Source organism: Prosopis cineraria, unplaced genomic scaffold (assembly GCF_029017545.1).
Source record: "Prosopis cineraria cultivar Desert tree isolate PC_DT_omini unplaced genomic scaffold, ASM2901754v1 PC587, whole genome shotgun sequence".
NCBI lineage: Eukaryota > Viridiplantae > Streptophyta > Magnoliopsida > Fabales > Fabaceae > Prosopis > Prosopis cineraria.
Genome location: NW_026555912.1, coordinates 17,270 through 43,662, shown reverse-complemented (window position 1 = coordinate 43,662; position 26,393 = coordinate 17,270). Strand labels below are relative to the sequence as shown.

Here is a 26,393-nt window from a genome sequence, read left to right as displayed (position 1 = left end):
TTTAGTCCATGTTTGATATGAGGAAAAGTATTTTCTAGAAAGAAATGATGAATGTACATAGAAAGAAAATGAGATAGGTGCATTTACTCTTTCTTTTCTAGAAAACACTTCTCTACTTACCAAACATGGCATTAGTTTTCCCCATTTCTAGGGAGAAATTAGAGGGAAAAAAGGGTAATTTTTTTTTTAACTTTTCTCCCCTAATTTTCTCTCTCCATTTTTTTCCCATTCCGAACAAAACCTACAAGAAGAAAAATTTATGGAAGTTCAGACCAAGCTACTATTTCTGCCTCAATCATATGTTTCACATGGTAGTATGTTATATAATGCAATATGTACAGATTGAAGTTGCAGATGACAGATTATGGGATTTCTTTTTAACCATATGTTGAAGTTGGTGTTCTATTCCCTCCTTTTTCTGAAATATTTACCAATAAATTCTTAGCAATTTTTGGGTATTTTGTCTTTGTAAGGTCATTCATGCACTTCAGGTACGAAAAATCTTGTTTCTGACCATCTTTCAAGACCAAGTAGAAGCACCTGCTATCTTGAAAATTGCTGTGTTTACTAACCTGCCAAAAGTCCAAGTATGATTTTTAGATGAAACAAGAGAAGAACAAAACAAATGAGGATTGAATATCCTCCTAGAATAGAAACTCTAGCACAAGAATCAAATGTAAAAGGAAAGGAAGGTTATGCAACAAGAGACAATCCCTCAAAGTCAAATTTTCCTTAACCACCCTTGAAAAAAAAATGAACATTTCTACTCTAGTCATGCATTCCAAAATACTGAGTGAACTGTGTATATGGGGGAAAAAAAAAATCTACAAAAGCTTTCCACGGCCAAAACTTTCTAATCATATAAGAAGAGAATGCTCTGAATCCCCAACCCTTTATGACCTAAAAATCCCAAGCAACTTATTCCACAAGAAAACTTCTCCACAACAATGATATGCCAACACAATGCAATCAAAACATAAAGTCTTATATGCATGTGTACTTGCACATCTATGCTAGAAAAGAAACAACCATAGAAATCATCATTTAGTGCAAATCCTTTCGGTTTAGGCAAGAGTGTTAAATCTATCAAACCTGTGGTATTATTATAAAATTGGTTAAAAAGTAAGGAGAATGAAGAGAAGGATACCATCACATAATCAATCCCTGCACCCATTTTGGCTGCTTTATCAGGATGGTACTTAAAGACATTCTCAAGTGCAAAATTTGGTCCTTAGTTGCCAGAAGATCCCCATCACTGTACCTTCACACAATATTTACACAACAACCACCATGAGAGATTCGTCAGAGGTTTACGGTTCCATCAAGCTTTCAGCGGCAGAGTAGATATATATATATTTACTGCACCAGACTAGCACAATGGAGAAGAAAAAGAAAGGAAGAGCCGAAGAATCAAAGAACCCGACGGAGATGAATGATGGAGGAAGAAGAACGGAGAGCGAAGGTTGGTGGAAGCTTAGAGAATTCTCTCCCCCTCTCTCGTGCTCGTCTGCTCTGCTCTGTTTTCTATTCACTCTTTTCTGTCCCATTTTACTGAAGAAGGCTTAAATAAAAAAATAATGAGAAAAAATTACAGAAAAAGACCCAAGCTTATTTGATAAAATTATAAACAATACCCACCAGATTTTTTTTAATTACTACTACTATTATTTTATATATATATATATATATAATTTTTTTTTTCTCAGGATTATTACACGAGAAATATACACTCAACATATAATTTACTGGTCATATAAAGATTTTGATAGGACAGAGAAACAAACCTACCTGGATCACTTGATCAAAAGCACATGAAATCCCCAACAATTCCTCAACTTGCTTAATCTCATACGGAATTGATCAAGTGGTATCAATTAAATGAAAAAAGGAAGGCATGAGTCATGTACAATCCTCCATGCATCACCACTGTGCTTTACAGACTTCTTCTCAATAATGATGTTCAATGTCAGTTCACCTTTGGAGATTTGCTTGGGTTATGCGCCCACATACTTGAATCTGGATTAACCCAGATTATGTTTGAAGAGCTAAGACGAGAGTCCCCTACTTATTTGACAAAAAAGAAAGAGTAATAAAAATACATAAACATGCAATACAGACAATTGACAGCAGCAAATTATATTGAGAAGCATGACTATCACATTATTCAATCAACCTCCTATCAAGCACTGAACTGAAAATTATTCCACTTGTTAAACCATATTGCATTATAAGATGTTCACCACATTGATTCTGATAAGCTCCAGCCAAAAAGAAAACAAAAAAGGATAACACTATGGATGCTGAAATATCAACTTCACTAAAAAGAACCAACTTGAGAATAAAGCAAGCTCCACAATTCAGTGCCAATTGAACAGCTCACATTTTACCATACAATCATAGCAGGCCAGTAGCAGACATTCACTAACTATGAATTTTGATTTGAAAATTAGAGCAAAAGATAATTAAAGAAATACCTTTAATTATTGTTTCTAAGAGACCAGGGCAGATAACTTCAGTCAAAATGTATACAGCTTTGTCTAAATCCGTAGCATCTCCATTTCGCCAAATGAATGACACGCTTGGTGTGGAAGACTCACTGCTAAGAAGGAACAACAATACAAAGGGTAGTTTTTCCATTTGTTTTTTTTTTAATTTTTTTGATAAAAATCATTTATCAATAAAGAAGCAAAAGTGGAGGGTGGTGAAACCCTTCGAAGTATTAAGGTGGCCAAGAAACAAAATTAAAGCCAATAAGAAAAAAAAGCAATATCAGCATCATTGAGATCCCCAATCATTCTACTCAACAGAAAATGGCCCAACCCACCTCCAAAAATAATAAAATAAAATACTTTTTAATAGGAAAACAAATTAATAGAAAGAAAGAAAGGGAACAAGGAAGCGGATAAGAAGTCTCTCCAAGGAGTGAAAAAAATTGAGATAAATGTAATGTTAGTAATACTTTAGTAACAACTCTAGCATTATCGACAAGTTGAGGATCCTACAAATCTGCACAAGAAGCATACTTCAATAAAAAAAAAATATTATGATAGTTCAAAAATAATATTATGATAGTTCAATAAGATTAATTGAAATAGACAAGTACAATGCAAGAAGAAAATGACATTTACATCATACAGGAACGAAAATAATAAAACAAGGTAAGCATATTATCTCCCTTTTATATTTAGGTTAAGTATGAGTAATTAAGAATATAGCAGATACAAATCAAAAGCATATGAAAGGAACTTAAAATTTACCTGCAAAATAGTTCTATCTTCTTAAAAACATTACCAAGTTTCTTATTTTTATGCAATGGTTTTAGAGTTTCTTGGCATCTATGGATCACCTCAGCCATATTGATCTCCTCCTCCTCCAACATTAGCTGTTTAAGAAAGACATGGTCATAATTTTTTTTTTTAATGTATTCATTTAGTCTTAGATAATTAACTTCTCTTTACTATCATCATTTAAAAAAAAAATTTGTGAAGTTTAAACTTAATATATGCCACACAATTCACACATATACTAGCATTTGGGGGGAAAGAATTAAAATACTGAACAAAAATGGTTTTCAGCTTGTTTTTTTCACCTTAAGTATTATAATGATACTAATTAACATTTAACAATCAACGGTAGAAAAAATAAATTCAGACTGTGGTTTGTAGGATTGGGAATCCTCCTAAAACCATAGAAACACGAAGTAGATACAAAAAAAGCTTTAAATAAATAGATGTACAGCCACGAAGTAAAGCACATGATATTGAAGGGGGGGAAAACTGTCATGCACTGTCCTAGAGCAATTCTCTTTTCATTAACCTTTCTCATAATATGAATATTTTTAAACATAGCTGACATGATTTAGGCATATATCCGCATTAATGTCAGCGCTATGATGGGAGCAACACATTAATATCCTCAAATTTGAACCATAAGGAAATTAAAATACCCTATTGAGATAAATATGACCAATAAGGCCTGCATCAGTTTCAGTGCTCTCTTTGCCAGTTCTCCGACATTGGTATCTGAAAGTAATCAACCAAAATAATGAAATGAAAACAAGAAATCCTTTCAGTAACATCATAAAGACAAATTTGTTCAGTAACACTGAATTGTTGAACTGTAAGGACAGTAAAACAGTATTGTCTGTTAAATACTTCTACCTTTCCTTTAAAAACTCAAGTTGTTTATAAAAAAAAAAAATAGATCTTGGGAACAAATCTATTTTCTTTTCATACAAGGTATTCCTAAACTAAGATAAATCAATGGAGTTACACACACTGAGAATGCACATGGCACAGCTTCATCATAACCAGCAATATCATTCAAGTAACAAATCTAGAGAGGCAGTAAAACCACCAAATAACCTCTTCTTGATCATGGTCAATAAAGCATGGAAATTTGTCTTTCAAGTAAGCAAAGTCAATGCAAGATTTTTTCCCCAAGGGATTGAGTTCAACAAAAAGGAAAGGAGGTGAGGGGACATTAGAAGTATGAAAGCGTTTCCATGCAAATTTACACTGCATTGAAGAAAATTGCATTGAAAAAATAAATATCCCAAAAGAACAAAATAAGAAGTTTCATTTAAAAGTCCAAAATACAAGCAGAAAAAACTATAAAAAGAAACAGACACAAATCCGCTGCATGTCCAGAATTAGCTGCTGAAATCCAAACCCTCAAAAACTAGTGAACAGAAAATTTAGGTAATGCATTATGTAGGGGCATAAACTTGGACTCACGTAGCTGACAACATCTTTAACCTGGGCATCTTAAGCTGTAAGATATGAGGAGCGTTGGCTGAAATCTTGAATTGATGAACTTATTCTAGCTAAAATAAGATATGTAGAGAATATGGAAGATGATACGTACTCAATCGTGACCACATCTGCCACCTCCCCAAGACTAACTTTTCTCAGATGTTCTTTTACCACATAAGATGCTTTTTCCTGGCAATACAGCTTTCCACAACCACAGACATTCAAGTACAACATTACACGATGATCAATGGGCTCATTCTTAAAACTTGCCTTGCATAGAAGTATCTCCTGAAGACAAACGCATTAAAATATAATCAGAGAAAGCAATACATTCATTTGACAGTAAAAACCAGATAGGGTCATTAGATAAACATATAAAATACCTTCATCAATTCCCATGAAGAATTACTGTTTGGGCTATCATCAAGGACTGCTTTGTAAGCAGGATTGGACATTGCAGTTGCAGCTAAGACGCCTACTGGCTCACCAGGAGGGGAATAAAAGTTGGGTCTTTTCTTTAGCTTTTACTCCATATTCAAATTGAATGATGGAATTGCTACAAACATTTCTCACAGTTCTGTCATAGCAAATGACAACATCCCGGAGGATGGCCATCAAGTTCTTAAACAATGTTCCTGGTTCAGATAATCCTCTAGAAGAGCGCATAAGCACCTCCCTTGCTGAAATAGAATGAACCATCGCTTCATTTGGGTCCAAACCTTGAAAAAAACATCCCTTGAGTAACCCAAACTCTGCAGAGGGATAATGAATCATATCCTAATGTTTGTCGCGAAAATGCGTGCCCACATCCTCAACCAATGTTTTGGAATAAAATTCCCCGTCTGAAAGCTGCAAGCCTAAGAACCCAATCTACTGAGCAACCTTATCAAGGGCTGAGTCACTCTTTGAATCCATCAAATCTCCAAGCCCTGACTTCACAATAGACTTAATAATTGGCTTCTTTGCATTTTGAAAATACTGCTCCAATTGCTGCTGCACTAATTCATTGTAGACTGACCTCACTTGTTTCAGCAAAGTATCTTGTCTGCCAATGCTCCTTTTAATGTTTCTCATGGCTGCCCCATATATCAAGAAGTCTTTCAAACTAACACTAAACCCTTCAACAAATAAACTTTCCATAAAAAATGGTTGTAAAACATTGAAGAATCTCATTACCTCCTCAGGACCCTTTTCATAGAGAATGGAGGCTGCAATTTTATTTATCATTGTAGAAAGAATATCTCTAGTAAAATCAAACCTTAACATTCTGCTCTGAGAAATCAAGTACTTGTCCCCGGTGCAGTCAAAACTTGATGGCAGCACAGATTGCATCATTTGCACGGCAGTCCAACAAGGACCTTCAAAATTGGATTTTAGCAGAGAAGATTGTGGCAAAGAAGATGAAAGAAACATGGCTAGTTGATAAGCTTCCACTTTATCCAAAAAATATCCCTTAGACAACATTTTCATTGACAATAGTGAATCAGTAGTAAGCTGCAAATTGAGATTTCCACTGTGAGAACTGAGCAGCTGTTTTTCCGGAGAGCAAAGCTCCAAAACCTCTGCTTTGGCAGCCAATGACTGAGGATAAAACAGGTGAATGCAATCACCATCAAAATCAGCACCGAGAGGTCCACAGATGAGGGGGTTTATCTTCAGAGTGTTATCATCATGGATGTATAATGATAGCGCTTGAAGTGAGTGCTTATGTGTTGTAGGGGGCCTGTTAATAAAGACAATATCCCCATCCATTATCCTTCGATGCACTATCTGACCAGGTTTAAGATATATATGCCCCTTTGAGCCGTCCCTTAGTGAATAAGTTGACATGTCTTCTCTGTAAGTTAGACACAAACTTTTATCTACTAGTTCTTGTAAATAATTTATGTTATGATAGTCAACTCTCTCCTCAAATGTTTTCCTTTGGACAACTTCAAGGGGAATTCCAACTTCATTTATCTTTTTGTAAGACTCCCCAGTTATCACACTCCTTGAAGAAAATCCAGAGCCCTTTCTGATGAACAAAGTTCTCATCTTCTCCATCCATGCTTTCGCTGTAGAGTCATTGAGTTCTTTATTGACCCCATATCGCGTTTCTATATCACATACTGCCTTAGCAGTACCCCTAGCTTGAAGATACTGATAAACAAATGATTGCAAGTCAACTGCTTCGAATTGATGAGGCTCAAAGTTTGGAAGACCAGATCTTGAATTTGTTATGATCTCCACGTTCCTAAGCAGTTGTCTTAGCACTGTCAGGAATGGTCCTGCCAAAGAAGGAAAAAGTGTGTCCAGAAATTTAGAAACCCATCTAAGTAGAAATCTTGAAGAATTACAAGTTCAACTTTATCTAGAGGTTGAAATTATCAAGTAAGAGAAAAAGAATTGTGAAATTGAGGAATCAACCACATCTTTTCATGTACTCACCGAAGAAAGGACAGTGATGCCATCTGAAAATTCTGGTATGGACAAACAGTTTGGAGGAACTGGAAGATACTTCAAGACATATCCTTCTTGGGGGAAATAACCTTTTCCAGCAAGTTTTTTCCTGGTCTCCGGATTTATTCTTTTGATAATTTCCACAACCGTAGATATTTGAAAAGCAATCAAAGAATCAAAATAAATTCCAAGTTTGAGTAGAAAAAACAATAGCAAATAGATGCTAACAGAAACATCAACGAGGAAAAAAACAGCAATATCCAACTTGAAACTCTCAATTGTAGACCTTCAAGATCCATCTTCAATAACCAATATTTTTCATTTTCAAAATTTCAATAATATAGAATATGAAAAAACCATTTCCAGTAATTAAACTTGGTAATTAGATTGACTAAGAAATGTGTGTGTGTGTGTGTGGAGGCCAAATCCATCCTTATTGGACTAAAAGGGACATTGGTCAGCCCTGGGATGATTCAAGAAATGTTACAGTTCATCTTTTACAAAAGAAGTACAGCTGGAAAAAGTCTTCAAAGGCAATAAAAAAAAAAAAAACGGTTGCCAGATTGCAACATGCAATAATCTGAGCTAGAAATTTCCACCCTTTTCCGCGTACATTCATGCATATGGCAAGGGGAAAGCACATAAACAGTTTCATACTCGAAGAAGTTATTTACCAGGACCATGTACATGCAGACAAATAAGAGTGTCTAGTCATTATAACTGCCATGGAAACAAGGACGGTGGAAACAAAACCTCATAGGGAAGCAAAGGGCGAGAATTGCTGCTTTCATAGCGATAGCCATATTTTTCCAAGAAGCTCCAAAAACCATTACACATTTTTGACTCAGGCACCTTCAATTCCAAATAACAAGCACCATCTGTTATTTTGACCTCCCGAATAGAACTTGAGAAGCATAAGAGTCCTACACTAAACAAAATGGAAGTATCATAAAGCATTGAAAAAAGCATGCAAACAATAGATTCCCATGCACTACAAATTAGCATCAATTGTACCCGTCAAAGCCAACACAAACAGTAAAGAACAGAATTAGCTGTCAGCATAATTATGCTGCCAAGAGAAGGCTTAGATTTTATTTAAAATGATACAGGAATTTAATGAAAGGGTTAGATTTAGTAAACAGAAACAGACGATAAAACATTTGTATGGAAACTTTAGAGAAGGAGCGAGCAACTTAGCCCAAAAAAAAAAAGAAAAAAGAAAAAAAATACTTCAACCTTGTTGAATGTCTATCAATTATCCATTCAAATTCTAGCATTTCACTTTGCTGTAGCATCCTTGCACTTGAACATTAAAGACTTAAATCATCCTCCTTCTTTCACTATGTAAAAAACTAACAAAAACTCCTTCAAATTCTGTAGCTAGAATCTCATTTCAATATATCCACGCGAATATTTTGAATCAATAACATGTTATAAATAGCTTCTGAATCTAAAATAATAGCAGCATTCCTCTCAAGCTAACATTATCTTCTGAATAGAAATAGGACTGTGTTGAGCAAAATAAAAGTAAGATAGGCATAAAAAAATAATAGAGAAGATAAATGAATGGATTATTCTAGAAATAAAATAGTATAAATCTAAGTTCTACACTTTTTCCGCAATTTTTGATTTTTTTTAAGTCCCAAATCAATAATGCCATACCCATATTAGATTTATTTATTAATATCATTATTATCCAGAAGAAGGCTTATCTCTTTTACTAAAACAGTTTAAGCTATTTTGCATTGACTGACATAAAGTTTATATACTTGATTTATCCTTTAATCACTTGATGTGGGATTTAATGATACCCTCTATTCTTTTGGCATACAATGATACTCTTTATTCTAATGCAAGGAGCACTTCAAATACCTTATGCAAATATGTTATGCATTAATTGTGTCTGTAAACAAATGTATGTATGTACTGTGTGTTTATACACACACACACACAGAAAGAGAAAGAGAAAGAGAGAGAAGGAGGGAGGAAGGTGGGGAGAGAGATACTAATACTGACCTCACAGCATGGTGACAACAACTTCTGTCCCAATCCAATAATTGCCGCTTGAGACTGAGAGGATATAGGCCAGTAAGTTAGAAATTGCAAGCTAATGGAATCACAATAAAAAAAGAAAAAGAAAAGAAAATTATAAGTCATTCACTATCCTTAAAAAGACTGCAAAAATAAAAGGAGAAAAAATTAAAGGGAAATAGGAATAAAATAACATGAACAAGCTGTCATAATTTTCCTTAATTAAATGTTTCCTAGTTTGTCTCTGGAATTACAATCTATAGTAGCAGCATGCTTATCACCTCTATGTTAAGTTTACTCTTCAAATAAGACAAAATACGCACATTAAAAAATGATGAGAAAACATCTTTTGTAATAAATAATTATTGAAAAGATTAATTAAATGGGAGAATTACAACCAGGTGAGATACAAGGAATTAATTAAGCAAGCTATATATAAGTGAATAACAGAAATCCTTGATTTGGTGATACCTTGTTTGTTTCTGTCTTCATTTTCAAGCAGTTTAAGCACCTTAGGCTCAGCATCGTCTTCAATTCACTAACGTGACTTGGATGATATATGGGAATTGGCAGCTTAATATATCCAAAATGACCTAGAAATATATAAACCATAGGATAGTGATACATTTGAAACGCTGTTCTTTTAAGAAAACGACAGTCAAAAACGACATTATGCAAACCTTCACATTTGCCAATTCCAGAAGTGCCACAAGATTCAAATCTCCCAGATTCAAGGGGTAGCCCAAGAAATGGATTTGATAGCTGACTTGTGTGACTAATTGAAGAGTCACTTGTAGATGTTGTGCACTGCCAAGGCAAAACAAAAAATGAAACCAATGATTTGATCCTTAGAACCAAATATTGAATGTTGGAAAAACCATTGATAGTGCATGCTTGGGAAAATGTTGAAACATGTCAAAACCGTATTTTTAAAAGCAAAATGTGATTTTGGTTTCTTGCTACCATTTTTTTTTTTTGGGTTCAAATATAGTCCTATGTTTGGAAATCTAACAGACTATAAGCCACGTTTTGATTTAGTCTATCAGGTTTCCAAATATACAATTAGTCTTTATGGTTGATAGCTAAGGAAGACATTACATAAAAAACCTATTTTCACTCAAAGTAACAAGATGAATTCTTCAAACAATACTATTTAAGTAACTAGCCATAAATATAACACTGACATGCTAGGAAACTAGAGAATTCATCAAACTACTGTTCAAAGCAGAAGAGTAGATGGCATTTATGACGGAAGAATCATAACTTTAAAGATAAAACAATTGAACTCACAATTCCATGATGTGTAGCGAAACTAAACTCAATCCCAAGAATTTCACCTTCTAAAACAGTTGAATAAGGATCTTGCTCCATCAACTTCAGAGTTTTTAAACTAATGCTGTAATTACCTGCAAACAAAAATTTCATCATTACTCATATTATTTGGTGAAGTCTCCAAAATGATACGCACACACATATTCCTCTTGTCCTTGAGAGGGTGCGACTAATTCATATAGGAGAAAATTATAGTTAGAAGATAAGATATCCTCCTTGTAAAACCTTTTAGAAACCGAAGCAAACAAAAAAACTCAAAAGTGGAAAAACTAAAATTATTGGTTCAATATCATTAAGAACAATAGACGAAAAACTAAAATTCTTCACTAGAAAATTGTAGAGCAAATAAATCCTACAGCTCCAAAAAGAAAAAGAAAAAGAAAAAGAAAGAGAGAAGGAAAATGAACTTGCTTCTAAAAACTTATAAGGCCATGTTTAAAAAAACAGAGCAGGAACTTAAGTTTCCATTGAACAAGTTAGAAGAAATCAGCAGTCAGAATGAATAAAATGAAAACTACTCAATCGTAAAATGCAAGAAAACATTCAGGGGCTAAAAGGGAGGTTTGGAACAGAGAACCAAAGAAATAAATAACAAAAATGCAATAGAAAAGAGAAGAGAACAAGCTTGAAAATGTCACTTCTCGCACTTTTCTTCTCTGCACCCATCATCTACTTTGGAGGGGGGGGGGCGAACAGAGCATCGAACTAAATTTGTATCACATTTCTGAGAAACCATCACCATTTGATTTAGCACACCGTTTCTCGTTCACTGAATACAAAATTGATCACCTTTAAAAATGAAAGCTCGATCCTCTGAGTATCTCACTAAGATATGACTCAAAAGTCAAAACCTTCTCAGAAACTCTGTTTCTATTCGGACTGAACGTACTGAGACTGAAGACCGATAAGACTTCTTATTTGGATCAAAGAACAAGAATGAAAAAATGGGTCAGTCACAATCACTGCATTCAGAGCTCAAGAGAATAAAGCATGTTCGAAGATACTAAAACATCTTATGCAAAAACTGGCAAAGGAAGTGTTCGATGCTGTGTTCAAACTCAGAAGAATTGGAAGCTTAAAATGTGTGTGTATGTGTGAGAGAGAGAGAGTGAGAGGGAGAGTGTGACGGTGCAGTGCTTCAGAAAATGTAGGAGGGGGAGCAAACGAGCTATGCATGAAGCATATTCCAGTCCTGCTAAGGTTTTTATCGTTGGACCAAAATGCCCATGGACTTGTCCGCGAGGGAGAGTGAAAAAAAAAAAAACATTGTTTTATAATATTTTACTAAGGTAAAGTATATATTTTGTCTCCTGATTTTACACAAGATTTTAATTTAGTTTCTTAATAATATAAAATATTTTTTATTTCAAGTGATTATTTTTTGTATCAATAATTATTATTTTAAAAAAAATTAAATTTAATATATCAACATTTGAGAATATTTTGTCAATATTTAAAATTTTAATGTAAAAATTTAAGAGTTAAAAATTTAAAATAAAACTTTATAAAATTAATAAACCAAGGTAAAATATTGTCTAAAATTAAAGGGCTAAAGATATATTTTAGACTATTTTATTACATCTTAAAATCTTATTATTATTTTATCTCAAATATTTAATTTTTTATTATTAACAAATATAGATGTATATCAATATACTAAACTAACATGGATGTTATGTGGTGTAGTGGTGTTTCTTGTTTCTCTCAATTTATGTAAAAAAATTGAATTTAATTATATATATATATAAAGACAATCATTGTCCCAATATTGCATGCTTTCAAAACCTTATGTTTGCCCAAAATATAATGATGTATTGTCTACTTCAATTTCTACTTGAAATTTGATACTATATACTCTAGTCTTATATATAAGATATTTTATAAAAATAGAAAAGTAATCTTAATTATAAGGTGTCAAACAGAAAGATAAAATAATTTTCTATTGCCATTTAATTTAGGAAAACATTTACATAAATAACAAGGTGACTTCTTATCTTCCTTTAATTAATAAGGATATACTTAAAATTTTAAGATATTTTTAAAAAATTAAAGAACCTTAATAATTAATAGTAATACTTAATGAATACGTGAATTTCAAACACCTTACAAAAAAAATTAGAGGGAGTATATATAATTCTATGTTTGTTTTTGGGCATAAATGGAATCTGTAAGGGCACTTTTGACGCTTCTCACACTATCCTCCCATCCAATGTTATTCCTCTCCAATGGTAATGAAATCATTTTGATCCACCACATTTTCTTCGTGATGACATGAATATTTTTATTAAAAACCCTTCCAACATATCAAACAACTTAAGAAACAGCATTTACTAGCTTTGCCAACTTTGCTTTTTGCATTTTGCCCAAATGGAGTTTTTATATAGATGTTAATTTCACAGGCTAGTATAATGAGGAAACATAAATCATGAGACAATTTTTCATGCAAGGTATATTATATAATTTCTTTGGCCAACATATATTATATTATATTATATTTATTATTATTCATTTGTATATTTTTAATTTTTTTGAGTGAATATAAAAATATTATATTTTTATTTTTACCAATATTTTTTTTTCTTTTTCATCCCTTATAATTTAATGTACTAAACTCATGTATTATCCATGAGAAACAAATTCTATCATGCACTTTAATAGATCTTTTGCAAATTTCAACTCGTAAGAACAATTAGAAATAAATCGATTAAGGAGGCTTTAAGTGGACTTCATGCCAAAAATTTGATAAAATAAATGGTAATTAGATCAATAAAAACTAGGCAAAATCTAGTCAAATAATCTAGTTAGGACATCATCAACTTAATATGGGTTGAAAAGATAGCTTCTAACCTAATTCCAATTTGAAGACTTTTTTCCATTTTATGGAAAAAAGTGTAGGAGTTTGGCCCCGACCTCACCATACAACTAGGCATGTTTTCAAGTGCAAAGAGCACTTTCGAAGATACTTACAGATTGCCCGCTAATAAAATTTTTATATTGACAATAGGATTTGATCCCATGACCTTATAAAGTTTTTTCACATAGTTGACATAATGTAGGTAAGAATTGAATGTAAATCACTTAATGCTCAATGAATATGTTACCCACTTACTTAAATGAGGTCCTATATATAGTTTGATATGTTTAAGATTGTTAGGAACACTCAAGAAAATGATTATAACCATTAAAGATATGTAGAAGTGAAGAATATAAAAAAAAGCACTTTATTTGCATCCGACATTAAATGTTTGTAAGAGGGCCATATCAAGCGTGAATAGGATGGGAGTCACACGTGAATAGCACTAAACCACAAGGTTCTAGTTCACTTTAGCTAAATCAAGCGTGAGATTGTAATAGGTTCAAGCATATTTCGGAAGGTAGAAGCACCTAACTTTTTTATGAGTCAAAAGATGCATGGCTACTTTAAGGGATCAAGCAGGGAATGGAATATAGAAGCTCTTAGCTTCTCAATTGGTTAAAATGTGCTTGACTTTTTTTCTAAAATAAGCTTGATTTGGCTTGTTCAGTTTTAAGGCTCTCTAAGTTAGACTTGAAAATTTCTAAATGTAAAACCCATTCAAGTGCGATTCAACCTAGAATCACACCTGGAAATTTGAAGCACACTTCAATCTAACACACATGAAAATTCAAGTGTGGATACAATAGTTACTCAAGTATGAATCTGATCACAAAAGCATGTTCAAGACATTTGCCAACATTGATTGCAAAACGCATGTGGACCATTTTTAGATTCAAGCATGGATTGGACCATAGTCTTGAGCTTGAATTCCAAAGTCTACAAGCAAGTTTCAATTTCAAATCAAGCTTGAATTGATTTTACCAAGTCCTAAAATGCACAAAGTATAGCCAAAACAAGCATGGACCTATACTAGATCAAACATGGATTGGACATGTGAACATGGTGTATTTTAAGAGTTTGAAATTAAGTTCAAAGGACTTCTAAGCTTAAGGTTGGTTCTATATAAAAGGACTTCTATATGCTACAATCTCCTCAGCATGAGTTTAACTTGTCAAAATTTTTTTTTTATAACTTTGATATATCTCATTTTAATTAAGCGTAATTTGTTAAAATTTTTATTTACCCAATTCACCCCCTCTTAGGCTTATTTATCATTTTATCAAGTAAGTATAACATTCATAAGCAAAAATAAGATTTTATCATAGTTATGAAACATATGGAATCATGAGATACCACTTAGATTTGGAAACATTTGAAAATATGGTTTAAAATACCATTTTTCATTGAACAGGGTCATCTATCATGGCCAAGACATGACCAGCCAATAATATTTTATGCCATGTGCTCTACGGCATACTACACATTCTTAATGACAACATCACTATCAAAAACTAGATTTGGGGGATGAACTTTCGGTGCACACTAAATTTTTATCTAGTGTCTGATTGAGGTAATCTAGGTGTTATAGAAATCTTATTTAGTATACTAGCTAATGATATTGGTTTCATTTTCAAACTATTTCACAACAAATAGTTGTACACCCAAACGAAATAAATAACATTTTCACCATTTTTCATAATCAGGGTGTCCAAAAGTCAACTAATGCCAAAAGCCTATTTCAATACTTAGATCACATTCAAGAGACTTAGAACAACCTGTACAATGCACCATAACAATCATATACCTTTATAATTCAACATCATCATAGGGGAAGGTTTCAATATCCTTTCTCAAAATTATTAACACCTTTAACATACATACTTACACCAATATTTTAACTCTATACATCAAGTCTATATCATACAATATATGAGCTAGGGCCTAAAATACAACCAATCACAAAATAAATGCAAAATGGTGCAAGTATTCCTAAATATGACCTAGTTGGCAATATCATCTTAAATTACAAATATAATAAAAAATAATATAAGGAATATAGTAGGAATCAAAGTCCTAAGCCTTAGCCCTTTTCCCTTTGTCCTGTTCGAAGCTAGTGTTGGTAAAAGGTTAAATGAGAGGTAAATATAATCACTCAATAACTAAAGTATACTAAAACTTTCACATGCAAGGCTATCAATCATAGGCATGCAATGTGGATAAAATACTCAATTTCATAACCATTAATCATATCAAGATATATAATGAGATGCATGATCAATAACCTCCTTATCTTACCTCCTAATACTTTCAACTGAATAAGTGAGTTATTAAATCAAATAAGCCTGCGTCCATGTGAATGGACTAACCCAAACTTTGACACTACTGTCGAATAGCACCAAAATTAATAAAAACTAGATTTTGCAGTAAAGTGCAACCTAGGTCGTCTCCCTAAGAGTCAATAGAGTAACTATTTAAATTATGATTATGAAAAGGTAAATAACGGGGGGGTTTTTTTATGATGAATTAAAAACTAAATTATAAATAAATAAATAGAGGAAATTCAACTAAGAAAATTACCGAGAATAAGCAGCGCAATCAATCACAACCCAATCACCTAAATTTAACCTCCTCGTCCACAAAATAAATTAATTTATTCAACTTTATTATTCTGTTTCATTATATATTCTCAAATTATCATTCAAGAATTAAACAAGAAGTTAAGTTATAGATTAATTGAAATCTCCCTTAACCCACAACCTAACAATTGTTTTATAGCCACACCAAAAACAAAGCAGGGATAATCACCCAAGCCAAGCCAAATTACTCTTACAATGCTATATCAATCGATTATAGCAATTAAAACCTCAGATAAATTTATAACTCAAAAATTATGCAATAAAGCTACTCTAATCAGTAATAGTAATTAAAGCATAAAATTTAGAGGTAGAGAGAAGAAGAGAAAATTGGAATAAAGCTAAAAAAATCTTCCCTGAATATTAAAGACTCTGATTAAATTTTAGGATCATGGTTTGTGATTGATCACAAAAAAAAAAAATAGCTCTCCATAGAATTAAAAGTCAAACAACATGAAATGAAAAATTGAGAAGCCATCACCCAAGAAATTGGAGGAAGGAAAGACGAATGGCGATCGCTGCTCTGTTTCCCTTCTTTCGTTTTTTTTCCCAGATCGTGCTTCCTCTCTGTGTCCCCATCTATTCATATATATATATATATATATATGAAAAGTGGACCCTCTCCCCTGCGTCTCTCTTTCTTCTTTTATAATAAAAACTAATAGTTATAAAAATAAACTAAAAGTAGTAATTATTAAATAACCCTAAATAATGCTACTAAATAACCCTAATAATTACAAAATAATCCAAATAAATTCATAAAATTTAAAGATTTGATTCTTGATTTGATCTCCAAGCATGCCCATATTCTTCTTATCCAAAATATCTTCATCAATATCTTTCAAATTGAATCTAGAAAATCTGCACAAATAAAATAAAATAATATAAATAGCCTGTGCAAAAATATTAAAGATATTATTTTATATTTAAAATCAAAGATTTAGTTAGTTAAAATTCCAAAACTGAATATTAGCTAATAAAATCAAATAATATCTAATTAAACTCAATTATCCTTAAATAAAATTTAAAAGTCTAAATTAAAAGAATAAAAATATATAAAATTATCATTTATCACTCACCAATTATGAGGATTTATCTATTTGCTCTTAGACTACGAATTCTCCCATTCTCAAATACCTAGGGTGTCATTAGCCCTACCCCACACCTAGTTCATGGTGATGTTAAAGGCCTAAAGGGCTAGGTAACCTATCTCACACTTGCTGTTGAGTGATGTTGAGGAATACCCAACCCAAACCAAACACTTTTGGGCCACTCAAGGCGTTGGTACCATCCATATGGACTCAATATACTCTTCTCCCTCAAGACTAACTCCCACTATCATCATGATTATGTAAACAATCACACGCTTAACACACAAGCATGTCATTTCTCACTTACTCATGCTTAACATGCATAGCATAACTCATCTCTCAACAAAACTAAAGTCAACATCATAAATTCCTTTCAATTCCATCTTATTAAAAATCATCACTCTCAATCATCATAATCCTTATTGCAAAGTCTCATTATACTCAAAACTTTCATTCTCATAGCTTTTCCAATTCCTTGCAAAATATAAATATCATATCAACAATTATTTGTTCTTTTCATCTACATTCAATTTCAAGAGGCCAACTGTTACATCCCATTTTTATTCATAAAATTTAAATTATTTTAATGCATGATTTATTAAGTAAATTGAGGATTAAGGTAAAAATTATGTTGTCTAAGGAATAGAGACACATAATATTATGATTTAATAAAATAGAATATGAAATTGAGAAAAATCCTAATCAAGATAAATTGATTCTAATTTTACTTTTAAAGCATCAAATTATTATTTTATGATGAATACAAAAATTAAAAGTAGTAAATATTTATAAGCATTGAATTGAATTTAATGTAATTAATTCATGGTAATTGAAATTTATCATATAATTATTTGAGTAAAAAGAACTTACTTGAAAGGGTTTATATTTTTAAATGAGATTAAAAAAATATGTAAATTATTTTCCATTTAAAAAATCATAATCATAATCATATAAATATTAAAGAAATTGTGTTTGAGCAAGATACATGAGTAGAGTTTAATTTTTAAGATGATAAAAGATTCTTACAAAATAATTAATTATAATAGTATAATTAATTTTTTTTAAAAAATTATTAAAGGGTATGGTTTAAAAAAAGGAAAAGACAAAAAAATGTGAGGCCCACCCTACATTTAGGGCTGTACACAGTTGGGTACAAGCCACTCATGCCGTTACCTATTACTCGCCCTTTTAATTAAATGGATAGGCAGCCACCTATACCCACATATACCTATTTACACCCATTTAAAATAGGTGCAAATGGATACGGGTGGGCATGGGCCACCTATTTAGCCTACAACACTCTTTCTTAAAAAAAAACACATTTTTATCCAATTATACAAGTTGCATGAAGTAGAAAGCAGCTAGGCAACAAGCTATAGGAAGAATAATACAAGCGATAAGCAATATATATTAATTAATTTATGAAAGACCATTCTGATAACTATAACTTAATATGTTGAGATATTCATCATTTTAGATTCATTTTTATGTTAAAATGTGATAATCTAAATAGCTCAATCACCTACTTACAGGAGGAAGGAGACCAAAACAAAGTCAAAGATCATGTTAAAATTCTAATCAGCAAATTTCATTGAAATTAAAACATTCTAATAAAAAAATCCCAGTGAATTAGATAGCACAATTTAAAAATGTTAATAAATTAACCAAATTAGTAAAAAAAAAAAGAAAAGGAAAGGTGTGTAAAGGTTGGTTTTGGTAGACACTTTCGTTTACATAGCTGCCAGGCAGAGTCCGACGTTGGAGGTGTGGGTGGATGGGTGAGGGCATAGGTGACTATGGTCTACTTTTTTGTCTCTGCAGCTACAACCTACGAGGCTAATGGTGACAGCCGACAGGCGATGGATGGCGCGATGATGAACGACTGCACGGGTGATGGGTGTTTGAGTCTTGATAGCTTCGTCTCACTCTCAAGTCTCGACTACCATGATTAGGGAAGAAGACGAACTTAGGTAGGGCTATTGGTTTAGGAAGTAGGAACTGATCAACTTAGCTCAAACACTGAATATGGTTTTGGTTGAAAAAGAACGGGCTGTCATGTCTGCGTGAGGTAAGCTAGTTTGGTATTTTGCTCAGGTGAGTAATAAATTAAAAAATAATAATATATGGGCAGGTATGGCCGCCTGAAGCCTTACCTTTACCCACCCATTCTGGTCGCACGAGTAGCCACTTGTCCATACCCATTTTTCTCCATCCTTGAACAGACACGGCTGGCCAATTTGGCACTGAGTTAGGTGGGTATGAGCAGGTTTGCAGGTTTATGGGTATATTGCACACCCTTGTATTAACCCATGTCACTTCATCTCTCATCTATTGCGTCTTCCTCCTGTCTTCTCTTCTTTGCATGAGGGGTCTGTGTTGGAGAGTGAGGGAGAATTGGGACTTAGGAATCAAGCTCCATAATTAAATTTTTTAGGTGTGAATTGAAATTTTTTCAACATTATATAAGTTTTCTGAATATTTTTTTAATTAAATATCTTCTTTGGTTTTTAATTTCTTGATGATGGAAAGCCTAGAGTTTAATAAATTTTGAGTTTTTGGTATTTCAATAAATTATTTAGTTTTTAACGGAGCTAATGATGTTAGAATAAGAGTTTGTATGGTGTAGATTATGCCAAATTAATTGATTTGAAGAATTAAAGATAGGGTTTAGTTGAAAATTTGTGATTTATGTGTATGGTAGTGATATATTTTGAATTTAACGGTTTATTTTGGATTAATGGAGGTTATGCTAGTGATTATATGGATTAGTTTTGATGTTTACTATTCAATGTGAATATTAGTGATCTTGTAGGTGTTTGTAAATGCTGGAATTTTGAGATAAAGGATGACTTGAGAGAATTATCATTGTTTAATAGCTCTAATGAGTGAAATGAGGTTCTTAAATTATAATAATGTAACTGAGATTGAGAAATTTATTATGATAGTGAATTAGAATTTTTAAAGAAAATAAAGTTTGGAGAAAATTAAAGTTAAGAAAATTGGGGTTCTTTGTGATGATTAGAGTTAAATATGATTAACACACATAAGAGGGTGAATTGAGTTTTAATCAAATTTTCAGTATTTAAAACTTTTTCCCAATAAAATAGGGTATAAGAGTAAGTTTGAGCAAATATAAGTTTAAAACTATAATTGCAAGAATACTAATGTAATTTCTGCAAGCTTAATATACAAGAACGTTTAAGAACAATTTCTAAGTGAGAGTTCGAGTATAGCATGTAAGTATAACTAATTCAATTTTACACACTAAAACAGAGCACAAGAAAGATTGTTGAAAATATAAGAGTTGAGAGAAGAGAGAAGAATGAAATTATGATTATCCTGATTCAACTTTAATTACTTAAACCTACATCCAGTCCCCAAGCAAATCACTTAAAATTTCTCCACTATAATCTACGAGTTTAAATTAGGCACTTGTGAGCCACTACAATATTCTGAAACTTGTGAGCTCTTACAATTACTCACAACACTAGTGAGCTTTTCTCCCAAGATAATAACCTCTCTTGATTATAATGAAAATCTCTCCCTCACTTTTACAATGTGTATGAAGATGAGTTACACTCATATAAAACTCTCTCTACGAGCATAATGAGTACAATTTGGCTTAAAGAACAATTATCTTCATAAAGTACAAGAAATATGAACATGAATTCATAACTTAATGGTTTTTGAGCTTAACTCTCTTGTCAAAATAAGTTTGAAGTGTTATATTTGTAGCTCATTGAGTGAAATAATTGTTGGAGATATAATATGGCCATTTATAGTTATTGAAGATGTGTAGGAGTGAAGCAAAGGTGAAAAAGCCCTTCTTCTATGAAATGTTTTAAATGCAATGTCAAAAGTTAATTCAAGCATAGATTAGCCTAATTCAAATGTGGATTAGCCAAGGTAGAAAGGCTTGGTTCACTTTTGGCAAATTCAAGCGAGTGCTCTTTCTAGTTCATGCTTGAATTGGATTTGGATAGAATAGTTTGATTTACTTATGTCTAATTCAAACATGTGCTCTTTCTAGTTAAAGCTTGAATTGGATTACAGAAGGCTTGGGTTCTCATTCAAGCATGGATCACACAAGTCACATGTGTGGGTTAGATGAAGGCATAACTCAAGCTGATCATACTGTGATTGATTCAAGCATACATCACCATGTACTCAATTGTGAATTAGATCACAGAAGCTATTCAATGAAAAACAAAGCTTATGAAGGCTAATTCAAACGTATTAGTTATAATGCGATCTTGAAGTGGACTCACTTAGGCTGAAACATGTATGTGGACATTCTCATTCATGCATGTATGAGAGGCATTATACATAATAGAACTTTTGAAGGCTATTACTGACTCAGTACAACTAAAAATCTATCAAATTATATATCATTGGAAATATCTTTACATCTAGTTTTTAGTGAAAAAAAGTTTCACATTAAATTTAATGTACTTTGTGAGATAGGAGCAAAAAGAGTGACTAAAGGTTAAAATTGAACACAGTGCAGAATCAATATCTCATCACTCAATTTCTAAAAATCATATATTTTTTATTAGAACTCTATTTTAAATAAATTAACTATCATTAAAAATTTGTTAGAGTTTATTTTCAAATGAGATATGTTTCACATTAAAATGATTGGTATATTGAGAGATATGCCTAAAAACATGAGTAGAGGTTAAATTTGATTTTCTGTAGAATTTACATTTCAAAGCTTAAACTTTAAATATTCATAACTTTTTCAACTTAACTCCATTTTGAGTAAATAAAATATCTTTGAAAATCTTATGAAGTTAGTGATAAAAAAAATTTCATAGTTTGTGAGATATAGACAACCAAAGATCAATTAGTTTAACAATAAGATTTCTAGTCTAAGAATATCATCCTTTCAAGTCCACGGCTATGATACATCTAAGCTTGTATAAATGATTTCATTCTTCTTAAACTCTTCTTGGATCATTCTCTCTTTATGCTCTTCCATCTTGAGTATAGCATGTTAATGATGACTTTAGTTTCTTCCTCTTCATACTCACTTTTATTTTCTACTTTGGACAACCTTTAATGCTATAATATGAACAAAGTGGTTATTAGTCCAAATATCAATATGTATATTATAATGATCCAAAATTTGAATTAAATAAATTTCTTCTCAATTAATATTTAATTTAATTATTTTAATTTTAGGACAAATGAAGAGAAGTGGCCAAATAGAATTTATACCGATTACTTATATAGAGATCTAGAATTCAGATTTTATTTAAGTCAAAGGTTAGTTTATGTTCTTTTATATGGAGAAGTACTAAAGTACCCTTGCCTCATATTATAAAAATATGATGATGATAATAATAATTAAATCTGGTGGGGTTCTTTCTTGTAATTTTCCCACCAACTTTTATATCTTATATTCTTCTTTCCTGCTTGTCGGCGAAAACAGAGAAGAGAGTGAGTGAGAGAGAGGCGTGGATTCTCATCTTTCCTTCTTTCCCGTCGCCTTGGTTCAGCCTCGACCGGATGTGTGTTTGTCTCCCCCTGCCAGAAAATTCATCCTTTCCTTGTCTCCCCACTCCCTACCTTGACTGGAAACTTATAAACTAATAAACATAATTAATACGACAAAGAATCCCAATTCAGAAAACGCTGAACAATAGAAAAGGGCAGAAGAGATTCGACTCCCTGATTAATAAAGTCACTCTCGAAAATTTGCACTACCTCCTAAGCTGCAGGTAGGAAACTGGACACTTTTCATTAATGGCCTCAACAGATAAGTTGTTGTGGCCCAAATTAGAGAAACTCTGTCTAGTTTACATCTCTAGCTTCTAAATTATTAAAAATATAAATGTTAGGGCATTTCTGTGTGAAACACGTGTCTTAGCTTGATGTTCGCCTGATACTGGGGGGTCTCAGTTTGCATAAACACTAATCAACCTTGTTCATCCATCTTCACATCCGTGGGTGGGTGAATGACCAGCCTTTAATGTAAGCAGAAGCGATTTGCCTTTCTTGTGTGCGCCGCTGTCTTCTGACAAAGTGCATCTAGGTTCGGAAGGTACTTAGCTCTAGCGGTTAAGGTCTTCATATTTTTAGCCCATTTTTAACCTTTTTACATCATTATTCTTTTTTTTTTTAACAAACTTTTTACATCATTATTCTAAAATGAAGTAAAAATGTGAAATTGTGAGTAAAATGTCTTAACTTTTTTTCCATATTTTTCACGCCATAAATATCCATTTTAGAAGCCATAATTAACATATATATTAAGTATAAGTAGGCTTATCAAAATGTTTTAAAGAAAGTGCATTTAATAAGGGTAAATTGAAAAATAATAATAAAGTAACTATCTTTTCTTAATTTCAGTGAAGTAGTTAAAAATAACTTATACGTAGGATTGGATGAAATAGTTCAACCATAGATGAAGAGGGGTCAAAGTGAAGTTAAATATAAATTTAATGGAGTACCTAACTTTAACTTTTGAAGCTCATATATGCTAGATTATTCGTGGCTCAGCTGATGGGATCTCATGATCTTAGCCACACAATTCACCTGTTTTAAACATGAAAAAGTACAACTATGAAAACATCAACCAAAATGACAACATGACACGACCCTACGCAACACATACCAAAACATAAAAAGTTACAGCATAATAGTGCCACATGATATCTAAGGACCTAAGAGAGAGGTAGACCAAACTTGCAAAATATCCCCAATCTCCCTGCAAGGTTTTGTCAAGCATGACTGCAAGAGGAGGCTATCGACACCAACCATGAACTGGTTAAAGAAAGGTGATTGAAGAAATTTGCACAAAGCTCCATCCTAGAACATTTATAGAGGGAATTCTTGCAAAATGGTTTGACTGAGTTCTCTTCAGTCCAAGAACATGTGGCTTATTAACAGAACTCATATCCAAATAGCACACATAATGCAAAACCTGGAGAAAACATAAAGTCAACAATGCTAATAATACAAATTACATTAAGAAGTAGAAAATAAATATCATCAATAGAAATTTGTATTCCAATATTCATACCATGATATAAGTGTATCCTCAGCTTCTTCAAGATCTTGGTCTCGGTTGTCATGTTCTTGATCGTGATGATTATGTTCATCAAGCCCATGATTGTTACGAGGCAATATTGGCCTAAGAGAGGGCCAATGGTCAATGATTTTCTTCACGCCATCAATTATATAGTCTTTAGTTGAACCTGGGGCATAATTGATAAGTGCATATTGGTCTCCTTTAAAAATGTAAGCTTCATCTGTCCTGTGAGATGCAAAAGCCGCTTCTATTCCACTTTCAAAGATAGTTCCTTTTAAACTATAAAAGCCTTGGTTAATGTGACGAATGGCAAATTGGGTCTTGGAATTATAGTTTATAAGAGCATACTGGTCGCCTTTGAATAAGTAAGCTTCATTAGTTGCAGTTGCCCTAAATGCAGCATCTATGCCATTCTCAAAAACCGTACCCTTGAAGAAGGGAAACATGGCGTGATTATCATTGGACCTTGGAGTATTTTGTCATTTGTGGATCCCGGAGCATAGTCTATGTAGGCACAAAGTTTCCCCGAGAAGGTGAAAGCTTCAGTGCCATCGGTATCAAATGCACAATCTATGCCATATTCTCCAAATGCTGTGCCAACAAGAGATCGATAGCCATCACAAATAAAAAGTGGACCATTGATAATCTTGTCATTTGTTGATCTTGGAGCATAATTCACTAGCACATACTCATGTTTCATGAATAAATAGGCTTCATTGTTCCTGTGAGCACGGAATGCAGCATTTATGTAGCTCTTTATATCTTCCACTTGATTTGCATACCAATCATATACGTCGACATCCGAGACTTGTCTTTTCTCTCTTATATGTTTTAATGTGGTTGGATAAATTTTAAGCTTCTTCAATTTCTTACGTCCAGAAGTTTTATCCATGTAGTCAACTACGGGCCTACGAAGTCGGATCATCCTAAGCGAATGCGACTGTGGATTAAAATTGGCATTTAGTATTAGTGTGTCATCAGCTCTCTCATATCTTGGAAACCTGCACAACAAAAGCTACAGAAAATAAATATATATAATGTATTACACATTATGGTCCAGAAATGTTGATCAATTTAAAACTTACCTTGATCCAACTTCACGTGTGACCAGGTATAATTGAGCAGAGCGAATGTATTGAGGTGCAATGGCACCAATGAATGTAACTTCGTCTTGAGCCGGGAATCTATAATGATTACCCAAGGTCTGAGAAACCCAAATGCCACCAGGAGCATTGATCTCATAACGAAAAACTCGCATGGATTGTCCAGGTTGGAGATCGGGATCTGGATGCCATGCACTACTAGGTGTGGTGCTAATGAAAGCATGTGTGTTGGCCTAGTTGAGTCAAGAGGCCTACCAGCATTATGGACATAGTGACACAAATTGAAGTAAGTGGTCTCGGGAGTGTTTTCTTCACGTCTTGCTTCAAGTCCATGAACAAAGACTTGTTGATAGGGAGTCAAGTCCCAACGGAACACATACCTCCTTGTATTTTCGTCATCTTCACTGCTTCTGTAGATGATATCAGGAAGAGGTGGATTTCCTGGAAGGCGACAATTTACGTGGTAAACTTGTTCCACCAAAGCTTGGACTCCTAAAATCTCATCTTGATTCAAAGGCTGTGCATAGGCTGCTGCAGCCCCTCTCCATGGTGAGTTTGGAGGGATTGACATCTGTCGCTTCAGAAGGAATAAGGTACTTCTAAATGGATGGATGTGCAAGTCCAAGAGCTCAGGTAATTAAGATGATATATTTTCCCTCCAATCCTAATCATAGGGCATACTTAATCAAGTTGGTCAATATTAAGAAAAGATTGTTACTCCCTTCGATTTTAATTACAGGGCAAAGTTTTACAATATTATTTGATGCTAACTAAAGAGTAAAAATGTAGTGGTTACATTTTTACCTATATTTCCCTTCCTTAGCTGTACCAAGTTATAATTCCTGGACATATCATTAATTTTAGTGATGGCGAAAATTTAAAAAAAGGCACTTATTTTTTAATTAAATTAAGATATGTGAATTTTTTATATATTATTTATTCTATATCAAAATCTTATTATTAATATTATTAATATGTTATAATCAATTTGTCTTGATTTAATTGGATAAAAGTATATTACGTATATAATGCTAAGTACATAAATCTTACCCTTAAAAAATCAAATATTTTTTACAATTTTAAGGTTATTAATTATCATTCCTTAAAATCCATAAGT

The 26,393-nt window shown here is 32.7% G+C and overlaps 1 protein-coding gene and 2 pseudogenes across 1 annotated transcript; all 3 read right to left on the bottom strand.

Annotated features, from left to right (window-relative positions):
* Positions 1–431: 431 nt before the first annotated feature.
* On the bottom strand, positions 432–10,595 carry LOC129297681 (DNA-directed RNA polymerase V subunit 1-like; annotated as a pseudogene).
* Positions 10,596–23,662: 13,067 nt separating this feature from the next.
* Positions 23,663–25,444, bottom strand: LOC129297679 (albumin-2-like; annotated as a pseudogene).
* Positions 25,437–25,847, bottom strand: LOC129297680 (uncharacterized; the record flags this gene model as incomplete). The annotated part of the gene is made up of 1 exon (XM_054936022.1): positions 25,437–25,847. A coding segment is annotated over exon 1 (411 nt), but the record flags the coding sequence as incomplete, so codon positions are not given.
* Positions 25,848–26,393: the final 546 nt, after the last annotated feature.